This window comes from Battus philenor, unplaced genomic scaffold (genome assembly GCF_028537555.1).
Source record: "Battus philenor isolate CCGP_79_NKW_IND1 unplaced genomic scaffold, ilBatPhil1.0.hap1 SCAF_11, whole genome shotgun sequence".
Classification (NCBI taxonomy): Eukaryota; Metazoa; Arthropoda; class Insecta; order Lepidoptera; family Papilionidae; genus Battus; species Battus philenor.
Window position 1 is genome coordinate 8233342 of NW_027181673.1, and position 12972 is coordinate 8246313.

Consider the following 12972-nt stretch of genomic DNA (forward strand, 5'->3'; position numbering starts at 1 on the left):
GCGAGGTGAAGGCTCTGTGTGTTCACTGTTTTACATTAGCATCGATCGAACATTTAATTGTTACCCACGATTGCTCAATTCGTGTATAATAGGTTTTCATTGAGATCCGGAAAGCGAACGAGCGAAGTAATTACTGATTAGCATAATTGAAATAATGGAACCGCTACTGCCACCGCCGACACTCTTGTACTATTAGCAAAAGGTAGAAAGGCTTATTTGACAATTATAAAAGTCTATACATACATGTGCACAGGCGTGTTAGTTACCCCATTTATTATAACTCGGAAACGGCTGGACCAATTTAATGTTTCACATGTTTTTGGCTTAATGTTCGCCCTGAATAAGATAATAACCATTAATATATGAAATTCATCAATTACAAAAATATCATTGAAAAATCATAAGTGAAAACAATATCAGCCTAAAGATTGTAACATTATAATTATATGTAGATTTGGTAACGAAATCTAGTCTTTCATTGTTAGGGTCAGGTAGTATATATATATAGTACGTAGATATGAACATGAAAATCATTTTAAATAAACAATGATGGCTTTAACTTAATTCGCATTTGATTCAAAACTAAGTAATTATTACTATTTACTTATGATTGAACAATTCCTTACATAACCAGTAAACGTAAAATTAAATTTCATTTAGACTCATTATTTATATATTTTTTTAAAAAATCGCCTCTAGCAATAAAACCTCAATAAGCGTTTTAGTGGTCCTTTGTGTATAAGTCGTGTAAAATAAATTGTCACATTTGTAATTACACTCTTAAACAGAAATTTATGATTGTGACACTAATATAATGTATACATTGTGACACTATCATTTTTAGAACCAACCCGTATAAAAAATATCTACTTTTAGAAAAGGAACTCATTGATCTCTTAATTCTTCAGTACATATTTGTTAAATATTAATGTCTTGCAATGTTTTATATATTTTTATAATTGAATGTTCACTTTTGGATCAAAGTCTTTTAATTGTGTGATAACTTACTATGATAATAAGAATTGTTTCGTAACACGATAAAAAGTTGTGTAAACAAAAAATAAGAAAAAAAATAGACTTTTTTACTATTAATATTGTTTAAATAATGCGCACTATAGATATGTAGTATTGTCAGATGGGTCGTTTAATTGAAATAAGTCTGTCACATGTTTGTACTAAAATTAGAATATAGTTTTATCGTTTAACCACTAGTGTAGTTTTTATCGTCATATTTACATATGCAATAGCGTTTAACAATTTTTATTCGGCTGCCATGTAAATAGCGGCGCGATACGCCTGCTGAATTAATGTCCCCAATTCAATTGAAGTGTTTCATTAGCACAAGTGGCCTCGATTGCTTCGTTGATCGAGGCGGGCGAACGTCGCAAAACTGAGGCGCCTCCACGGCAGACACAATCAAAGTGCATTGCTAGTGATGATTCTTTTAGTTACATCATCACTATACTTCTTTGTCTTCTGCTGCTATCCAAAATCTTGGAGGAAATCCTATATACGTATATGCTTTACCGCCATGCGAGGCTAAACCAGATTTAAGTACAATATCTACTTTTGATCTTATTACACACTGTTAGATAATAACTAATACACTGTAGAATTCCTAAGGTATGATCTTGATGAAACCATTGAACAGCTACTGCACTATATTTAATGTGTTCATGAAATTTCTTTGTAAACATTGTTATCTTGTTTACGTACGATTAAATATAATACGTGGTATAGTCATGTTATTGATGATCGCATATATATACAACTACGTGTTAACCCTCAGACATGGATAAGTTGCTAAAAGAAACTGAGGCCAACGTGGTGGCTACGTAGTCGCCACGTACAGATAGTAAATCTTCAATAGCGATGTAAAAATAACTAATTTCATCAATGAGATTAACGAAATCGATATTATATTGTAAATAATCTGTGACATCATTTAAAATATCGTACGGCTATCTTATTGGAACAAATGATTTTTTAATTTATTTACGGAATTAATTGTAGTTACAGGTACAATTTTAGGCGAGATATTTATGTGACACGTGATATGTATAGCTATGCCGTTATCTCAAAAAATACCGCCAATGTTGATTCACCATTAACTATAAATAAACTGCATATGTTCATATGCGTATGCCATATTGATCTGTTGGTCTATGAATATGATAGAACTTAGAAACATTTCAGTGATATGTTCATAAAATACTAGATATATGTGTTAATTATTCCAACCGAGTCTGCTGCGATTACTATTCAAGTAGTTATAATTAATTATAACGTATTCGGACCAACGTGGCGGAGTTTGCCCTAATTCGTTGTGAAAGGAGGCAATCAACGTGCATTAAAACGTTTAAATATATCCACTGTTAAACTGACAGTAATTTGTTGTATGTAAAGGATTCAAAGGAATATCTTTTATTAAGTAAAAGTAATAATTTTTTTTAAAAAATCATATAGTAACATTGATTTGTACACGAACGATAAGACATTAACTGTTAGTCATTATCTTTATGTAAATGGTTTTACCGTCATCATCATCATCATCATCATCATTTGAGCCGATAGACTACCACCGCAAGGGATAGGCTGGCTACCACTCCCAAAGATGACTGGTTTTATGGAGAATAGTGATTTAGTATAACAATCTTAATATAACTGGGCAATAGGTTCGTTCATTCATGTTCCTAATTACAAAAAAAAATATTATTACAGTTGACTTTGGTGAAATTTATATATGATTTTTATTGAAAACTTCGTCGTAGCCCATGAAACATAACAGTCACCTTAAATTTAACTGCGGTCACTGCTAAAATTTTAATTGCGCCTTATAATTTACTGGACACATTTGCATGGTTGATTGGTGTTTATATCGTACACGTTTAATCAAATTTATTTAATGGTTGCCATATGTGAGGCTGGTGCGATAGAGGAGTATATTCATATCCGGTACAATTAAAGCATTTTCACTATTCAGATCAGTTTTCGTATTAATTAACACTGTACTCGTAATACGTGAGTTACATCAGCCGCCCCCGCGAGTTTTCCGGGCCAGCGGTGTAATTTTACTTTCTTGTAGGAAGTGTTGTCGCTTTCAACCGAGACCGGTTGGGAGCACCAAGTCTCTCATTATTATATTATGGTTTAGTGAGCTAACAGCAATTTGTTACGCTGCTTTCCGAACCTATTTCTTTTTTAAGTTTTCGTCCATTCCTGCTCTCTTCATAACTACAATAGAAAAGCAATTATATTAATACAAAAATAAAACATGGAATGGTTTTTATTTTACTTATTTTTATTTTTTTGTTTCAGGTGAGCCCCGAATATCAGAACGATGGTGCAGTAATCAATTTTGTAAGTTGAACTTTTCAACTTAAGATATAATGTTAACCTTACAATATAGTAGTAGTTGTTAAGCTATATGTATCACTAAAGAATAAATAGTCAACAGTTATAGATTAGTTTTAAAATGTTATAACTATTTGATGTGATTTTTACAACCCTAAAGTTAAGATTTAGCGAATCAAATTAGCAGAAATTCTTAGCTTTGATTAAACAACCCTCTTTTCATTTCTTAGACTTACTAAAATTAAGTATTTCTAGCTACTAGAAAGAAATCTATAGCGTTTTATAAAGTACACTTTAACGCTTTAAAATTCATAATGTTAGTACAAAAGTTGAAACTGTACACAATCGTTAGAAATAACTTACAAGCGATAAGTGCTAAGTTGTCCACTCATTGTCATATAATTTAACGATAATACGTTTTTGGTCGATTGCACGGTATCACTTGCTGGGTTTAAGGAATAATTCACTTTAACAACAATAGAACAAATGGAAACTAGTCATTTTTTATCTTCTATATTGAGTCATGTCACAATTTGCGGGGAAAGTGCGGCCCGGTGTGACGCAACAATAAAATTTGCACGGACAAAGGAATTGTTGCGAGCGAGCGCACCTAACGCAAGGGCTTACTCTGCGATGTTAGTGGTCGCTATTTACAACTTAACAAACAAAAACTTTTATGTTATGTTCCATACAATGAGCAATTTGAGTATTTACAAATATTTCCGGCAATTTCCAAAAATCCTAACTCTGTTATCGTTTACTTAATTTGATTAGAGATATTGTACGTAGCAAATATCATATGCAGTGCAAGTCAGTCGATGCAGCGACCGTCGCAAGTTACTTTATTTACATGTTCAGTTCTGCAAATCGGTCTCGCGCGGCGCTCATTTGTTGCATCTATAAATAAGGAGGTGCTAAAAGCGGACCAGCCGGGGGACGTGCTTCCTCCGCTTTGAACGGCCGAGGGATAAACACGCCCGATCTAAACGAGGTTCTTTGTTGACACTCGTTTTACGCCGCCTCCACCTCGACTTGCGGACTTTACGGCGTGCGCATAATAAATAAACCATCGGACCCACAGCACCGCATATGCCCACTCGCCAGCGCCGGCCGACTCATCCTTCAGTAATATCATTGAACTTCAACAACACGAATATTAGTCACGTAAACACACTCTACATGCCGAGAACAACTTACGATTCTCGTAACATCACCCGCTACGTGATTTCCTCTTCGCCGTATCAAAGATTAACGTTTACCTCGAACAATGGAGGCGTATTGTGTCTTCTAATAACCAGAAACAATCGTTTCGTATATTCAAATTATAAATAAAAGACATGCGGTGGCATTTTTACCATAGCGGGCGTCCCTTGCATCGCAATGTGGCGAGCGCTATCTAAATGCGCACCGCGCCCCTCGCGTCCGGTCCAGCTCTTTTAACAGTTGCTAACTTTATTATATGTCCACCACTGCACTGTTGGCCCGGGTAATTATCATGCGTCGGACATACACTTTTCGAGACGACGCATTTTTATTGAAATTCTTTACACATTTTCCTCGTGAAGACGGCTGCAGAGGCAAGTGGGTTTTAACAAAGCAAGAGTAACGAATAGTTATTTTGTCGCACAATATTAAGAGCAGCATTGTCAACAAATATACTTTAACAGCGTCATTTATTTTTAAAAGTTATTAATGGTAATTCCTTTATTTGCACAAAATATCTTTGCCTTTCAATCAACGAATCCATTCACCTTATTTGTTTAAGGTTATATTCTTTGTGATGTACTTTGTTGACTCGTGTAATTTCCTATAGCGGATGGACTATTTATTTATTGCCACATAAATAAATGTACACATTTTATATATAGTTTACTTATGGTACTCCTAAACTGAAACTACGTAACTGATCTGTTTCTACACATGGGACAATATCGAATAATCAAAAGTTATACGAAACGTGACCCATCGTGCAGACTCTGCGGGAGAGTGACTAAATGTTACTATCACTTTGAACTATATTTGTTAATCGTTATGATATTATTAAACTGATACAGTATCTACACCTCGTTTATCGCCATATGTCCACGAACCGATTACGCTGTGCGAGAATCGTTTCATTTAAAATAATCCGTTACAGTGCCAGGCACGAGGGATTAATTACGCGCCTTCTCATTCTGAATCATACACGCATTCATTGTTCGTTATATCCGAGTTATACGTCGTCTGTTAATGTTCATATATTTTGGTCTGAGCTTACAATGAGTAAAATGTTTCAAGGCGTCTCAAGAAATCTTTATATGCAGACACCAGACGAAAAGTCTAAAGGTTAATCACTTGGCATTGCTGGTACGTCGATGATGTGACTCGCAGAGGGGACGTCAGTATCTTGTCTGTATTTTCGCGCAATCATTCAATAAATATGATCGCCGCAATCGACATGACCCTCTACCTTCTTAGAGAAATGGACCGATTTAATATTGAATAACTAGCCGAGTTTACTTTGTCCTCGTCAAATTCTATAAAGCTCCAAAACATGAAGCATTGGATTAATAAAGACAGTTGCATTACTTTGTTTAAAATTCTGATATAAATAGAATGCAATTGATTAAAGACAAGTAGAGAGTAATTAAGCCCGTCTCATGGATTATATTACGTCCCGACATCAATTGTTTGTCTGGCTGTTATGGCGAATAAAGTTCAATCTTTTAATGTGTGTGAAAATTGTTCGATATAATCCCGCCTTCGCGCGTCTAACTCGAAGTAACTTATACAGAAGTTAAATAATTGCTTAACCTGTAATTCTTTAAACAATCAAGTCAATAGTGTATATAAGACATTAATTTTAAATAAAACAAATTTGTGGTAGAACTGAAAGTTATGATAAAAAAAACTACACGCTACATGTAAATAAAAATGAATGGCTCAAACTTGTTAAATAGGAACCTTTGCTCGTTTTAAATTTGTCATCAACCGTTGATGCCCATAATATTCCAGTACGATTTGTAACAACTTAGGCTAATAGTGTAAATATTCACTTCTTACCAATTCACCGTCTAAAATTAGCGCTGTAAAAAGAGGTCAAAGACCTCGTAGCTTTGATTTTAATAGTTTTCTTGGTGAACACGCATGAAAAATTACAGCCATGAACTTCAAAGTGATCACGCTCAACACACTGATGCAGAAATATTGAAAATTATTATTACGTATATACAGCTTGACTTTATTTCTGATACTATTTTTAATACAATAACAATGTGTTCATTTCCTACGTACGAATCGAATATTGTGACTCCAGAGACGACACGGAAAGTTTTTAGAATACGATTAATTTGACTTTAAATTATTTATTGTTTATGAAAATACCCTGTTGTTGAGTTTTCAATAACAATTGTCTCATAACAGCCTGTCCGACATAAGAACGAAGCGATTGTTTTTTCCCTATGCATGTTCTTCTCTTGATTTTGTAGGATTTTCCAAAGCAAAAACACTCAATGTGAAAAAAGTCTCTTAGTTTTAGAATAATGTTATTATCCAAATTTCGTTACTCTTTGAGTATTATCTATGAACTGAAAAAGTGACAGTATCATAAAGGAACTTTTTTCTTTTGTTAAAATTATTACGTCTTAAGTTAGTTAATAATATCAATGATAATTATAATCATGTTAGCCGATAGACGCCCAGTGCAAGGCATATGGGATCCCCCCCCCCCCCAAATACGCCACGCTAACCGGTATGACAATGTTAATAAAACAAACATATTATCATTAATTATTTTTTTTTTTTTCTCGTCGCGTGATTTTTTCAGCGCACTGTTAAAATTTTGTTAAATACAGACTTATGAAACGTCCGACGAGAGCATTGAGGCACGAAAATGTAATGCTGCGTGGTCGTCACGTTGACACAATCACACGCTAATGTGTAGAGCTCACGCCGGGGCTCGTGCTGCAATAAAGCCCGCAACCGGGGTCGTTTCGCTATTCGAATCGTATTTACCAAATACACATCTCTTATTAAATTTAATGGCTGATGTAATATTTACTATTGCGAGCCCTTTTTTGGCAAGCAGTATATTTTGTGAAATCACTAAACAGTGGCAACTCTTGTAGGTACTAATCAAAATTAAGTTAACGAAGGCTACATGCTCATACAGGTTGGTGTTATATCTAACAGTCACACAATAGATATTGTCAATAAAATTATTCACATTTAAAGAATGTTTTGGTTAGTCTTAATATGTTCAACTATTAAGTTTTAAATTACACAGGTTAAGGTAAAAATATTCCGTACCTATCGTAGACGGCGAATAAACTCAATCGACGCAGTCTTGTCACAGTCCTTCTCCGTTTTATTAATGCTTATGGTTTTACAGACTTTAAGCTCAACTAACTTATTATAATTAAATTCTTTTGTTGCCTCTTGTCTGGCCCCCAAATGTGGACAAACATGACTTCTGATTCGATAGTGCTACTAATTTTTAAGGCTTCTTAACCGTAGTAAACACTGAAAGAACGATGGCAAAATAGTCGTGTTAATAGAGTGCCAGGAAAGGTGGGCTTTATCAAGTGGTGCATATAGAGAAGGATTCGTATTCGTTAGGACTGACAGGGAATTTTCAGAAGGCGGAGTAATTTACGAAAATTTATTTTGATAATTGAAAAATCAATCGCAAAGGTGCGAGTTGCCGCGCTTTTGATTGCGCTATGCTGCAAACGCGTTCGAAATCAATAGTGATTAACATTTTCCCTGGGGCTTGTTGCGCCCGCGCAACCTCCGATGGAAAGCAGCGCTTAACCAATGTTACGCTCTGATAACTCTCTAATTACTCAGTTGCCGTTTTCCATAGCCACTCTGTTATTCGACTGAACTTCAACACTTCGTGGCATTTCACCCGTGCGGCATGCTCGTTCAACGTTTATTTATTTGTTACACTTTCGTTTTTAAAATAGCGCATCTTTATTCAAATAGAACTAATTATTTTATTTGATGTCAGAGCGTTAATCATTGCTTAAAGGTGTATAGAAATTTTCGTAATTGTAATTCAAAACTTTGTTGTTTCAAAATTACCTCTTCGTCATTTACTGATAACTTTTGTAAAAGAATTTAAAAGGTCATGCGGTCTTAGAGGCAATCTTTGTCGATGGGTTATTGCCCAGCGAGCGAACAATAAGTACTCACGCGCCGCTAAAAGCATTCGTGTGTAATTGTTTGTCGAGCGTCTGCTGCCAAGCGCACGATATTACTGCATGTTCCTTCGGATATGAACCCGTGTCCTTTTGCCACTTGACGCAGTTTGCATTTCTGAGTAACCATCTGCTACCGTCTGTTAGTCTCCTTAAAATAACAATAAACCACAGTGGACAAGGAAAATAATAAAATCCTTCATAAAGACTAATATAATTATGACAGAATAGGTTCACACATCTTTCGCTCCACGACTTCATACATCACGGCGGCAAATAGCACAGCGTAATAATTTGTATGTTGTATTCCAAAACATAAGTGTTTGTGTGTTTACGATCCCCGGACGAAGCAGAGTCCAATAGAATATACAATGATGTGTCATTCACATCGATTGAGGTCGCATACAAGATGCGCCGATCATACATTATGTATGGTATCCGTGGTCCGCATCGTCCATATCGTGCAACCGTCAATGCTGGCCTTTGGCTCACTAAATATTTCAAAGTAAAAAAAATTGGAACCAGAAAATTGGTGATAAGCCGTTACTACAGTAAAACTAGAGCGAATCTATATGTTATCGGCACAAAGCAAATTATGAATTAATATCTATGACAGTACAGTTACTTGCGACACCCGTCGACCATTGCCCCTCGCAGGGAGAGCCGGCTGCAATTATATCTCATTGCGACAATGCAATGAACACTACTTTAGGTATACTACGCACGAACAACTGAATGTTTTGGATGAATGCTTAATAATGCTGTAGCTTTTAGCGGAAAACATTTATAACACACCATTTTAAATTATTTCAAGTGTTGCATAAAATTGTACTTGAGTTATATTATGTAAAAAGCACGTACATTAGTTACCGATTAAAAATGAACGCCGTAAGTTCCGCCGTAAATGCGTTAACTTATTACTATATTGATAAATGTGTAATAAATGTGAGTATGGCTGTGTAACAATATTACTAATAGTTGTTATCAAAAAATAGTGGTAAGCGTGGCGACGCCTTTACTTGAACAATAGCGTACAATCGGTTCCAATGTGGCCGCAGCGCTGTGTCAACTGCCTCTCGCGTGAACACCACCATTGTTATGGTGATACCTCTATAGCAGAGGTCGACGCACCGCACGGAACAAAACGCACTAAAACATTTTGCATCTTTAAACTGTCTTCTGAAACCAGAGAATCTTTTCCATATTGTACCCATAGTCATAGTCAAAGAACCTAAATAAATTATTCATGACAGGGGGCCCGGGCGAAAGAAATCTGGTTGTAGGCCATTAAAATTCGTCTCACCCCGAGGCCCCAACAGTGCCAGTTAAGGCTTCGGTTAATTGGTAATATTAAGCATTTTAACATTGGAGCCATTACTGAAAACGAGACGCAGGTAGACGGAGTCAGCCTCCGGGGGTGCTTTTTTTGTTAACTATGAGCAGGTACCCGACCCGGATTACATTTTGGACGTTTTTACCATAACACAATACACGACTATCGTAAAGTTTTCTAATGAAAAAAATATAAACGTGACGGTTAATAATTATTTTTTCCAACATCGGTGTTAAAGCTAAAACCTTTTTTGAAAATATAACGGGAAGCCTTTTTACCCTTACGAGATATGCTATTAATATTTCTATAATATATTGAACTAAAAACATTTGTTAATTGACATATAATAACAGTTACAATTTTGCTCTGATTATCGTATTACACATAAATGTGTATTTTTGCACAATAAGACGAACGGTTTCCGCGTAGAGAAATTAATTTACATAGCCCTTTACACAGGTTCACTCGGTCCATGTTTGTTTAAGCGTATAATTTTTTAATATCTTTATTTGATTATCAGTCACCTCGATAAACTACGATCCTGGTACAGGATCTAATACACGCAAAACATTTTCTCTTTAAAATGTTTCCTGTAAATTTCATAAAAGATTTATGTTAATACAATACAAATATTATTTGTTCTTAACTTTAATAAATATAGGGTACATTGCCACAAGAAGTGTCTAATAGTGGTTTTTAACTATTTCAGAACCAAACTCGACCAGTGCAGACGATGAACAGCGCACTCAACGGCGCCTTAGGCGCTGTCAGCGCGAACAGTGCAACTACTGGAACAGCCTGGGAGCATCCGGCTTTAGCTCGCGCTACTTCTGTTCCCCATCGAGCCCTTGCAGGTCTCCTCGACCGGCTCAGTCACCGCCGACTGGAGCGCACCACCAGCGAACCGGCACCGCCACCGGCCACCAGCCGCTACAAGACGGAACTGTGCCGCCCCTTCGAAGAAGCCGGTGTGTGCAAATACGGCGACAAGTGCCAGTTCGCACACGGAGTGCGCGAGCTTCGCAACCTGCAGCGCCACCCCAAATACAAGACGGAACTCTGTCGCACATTCCACTCGGTGGGCTTCTGTCCGTACGGGCCGCGCTGCCACTTCGTCCACAACGCGGAGGAGGCGCGGCGCCGCGAGCCGCCGTCGCCGGGCGGCTCGCTGGCTTCGCTATCGTCGGGCGGGTCGCAGGCGTCGTACATGAGCGACGGATCGCGCTCGCCACGCTCGCCGCGCTCGCCGCATACACCGCACTCGCCGCAGTCGCCGCAGTCGCCGGCGTTGTCGCCCGCGCACGCCGGCGCGTTCGCGTTCCGCCGCGCGCACTCGCCGGACCCCGATGACGAGCGGCTGCCGGTCTTCAACCGCCTGTCGTCCGCGTTCGGCGACCTCGTCATCGCCTAGTCCCGCAGCGCGCCGTGCGTAAGCGATACCCTAGTGCCTCCTCGACGTCTTCCAGCCGCGCCCCGGGCGACGTCCCGATCGCCGCGTCTCACCCGCTCAACGAATGATCTCCAGTTTGCCGATGCCCTTCGTAACCCTATGACGTTGTTTTAAACATGCGAGTGTTCACTGGCGTCTCGAAAGTTTGCGGTGTGAATATAGATTTATATATCATTTAGTTATCGGCACGCACTTGTAAATGGCACCTTATATTATTAGAATATTTATTGCGTAGCTCGCGGATGTCTTCCCGATACGATCCTCCGCCGAGCGGTGGTCTCTGTAAAGTTAGCTTATAGAAACATTTTTTTTATTTATTTCGTTCTGCCTCCCCGCGCTCGGTACCGTACCGCGAGAAGGCACTCGTGATCTATTTTTAAGGATTTAAGATAATAATTTATTATTTATTTCGAGTCTCTTTAACTGTAACGATTATTTTTGTAACTCGCAGCTGCGATGCCGCACCGCATACGGACGGGTCACGCGTCGTCGGGACGTGGCTCCACAGGAACTGGCCAGTAGTCCGGTGGGCTGCACAAACTCATTTGCTGCTCGATTTAGTTTTAACACTTGTTGCTCCGTGTTGCTCAGTGCACAAGGCTTGGCCGAGCCCGCGGCGGCGGTGCGTTGACTGCCGACATCAATCATCCGCAGTGCATTTGAAAGCCACCGCCGCGGTCCCGCATCGCACACGTCTTTTCCTTTTTGCGGCGGGCGGGCGAGCGCCGCTCCGAAACCAGTTTTGGAGTTTTGGTGATTGTTTTACATCCCCGCGCTAGTCTCTCCCGCTCGGCACTCGACGGAGCAACATTTGAGCGAACGCAAAAAATGTCAGAAATCCGAGAATAAGCCCGCCGCACTACCCGAGCTCGTTCTTCACCGAAATACCTGTATAAAGTTATAAGTACACCATAGTATAGAGGGAGGGCGAACCCGTCTCCCGCACAGTGCCTTTTACTTTACAAAAAAATAAATCGATTATATTTAATTTTTAGTTGAACGAGATGGATTGATTGTTTATTTATTGTCTCTTTTGAATAATATATTAAGATTGGCACATTTATTACATTTAGTACTTTGACAGAGCTTTGCTTCGAGGTAGCATATAGATTTTTTTCTTTGAATTTAAAGTGTGATATTTTATATTTATATAACAAAGTTTTAAATGTTTTTATTAAGGGACCAATGTAAACGATAGGTGAAATTCTGATAGAAACCGCCGGATACGCTTTTAATTCTTACTGCGAAAATGTACCCTCGCGCCTCACATAAATTATTTTTGTATACATTGTCAACTATAAGATTTTGTACGAATAATAAATACGACATGTTGTCCGACCACGGTGATGTGTTTAATTATTATCAGTTATAGAACCGAGATGGTAATGATGGAACTTTATTTTTAATTTCTCATTTAGTTTCAGTTTTTCTCCCCTTTTATACGAAATAACCATGCAACACCATGGTTACCACTGAGTAATAATAATTTTGTACCTAAAATTAAGAAAGTTAGTTTGTAAGCGTTTTCATAAATTTCGTGAATATTATTTATTATCAGTTCATTACGAATTATAAACCATTAAAGCTGATTATTTAATTACCTTTGTATTTAAACAGACATCTAAGTTCTATGATTACTGGTAACTTAATGTTTA

The 12972-nt window shown here is 37.8% G+C and overlaps 1 protein-coding gene across 4 annotated transcripts in view; it reads left to right on the forward strand.

Annotated features, from left to right (window-relative positions):
- Tis11 (Tis11 zinc finger protein) overlaps positions 1 to 12656 on the forward strand; it is a 31748-nt gene extending 19092 nt beyond the window's left edge. For 3 of the 4 annotated variants that reach the window (XM_068773575.1, XM_068773589.1, XM_068773567.1), the window contains 2 exons: positions 3319 to 3360; positions 10577 to 12656. In XM_068773575.1, the coding sequence (XP_068629676.1) occupies positions 3319 to 3360; positions 10577 to 11278 (744 nt within the window). In that variant the 3' untranslated portion in view covers positions 11279 to 12656. The remainder of the gene's footprint in view (positions 1 to 3318; positions 3361 to 10576) is intronic. The other variant, XM_068773582.1, reaches the window with a different exon arrangement.
- Positions 12657 to 12972: the final 316 nt, after the last annotated feature.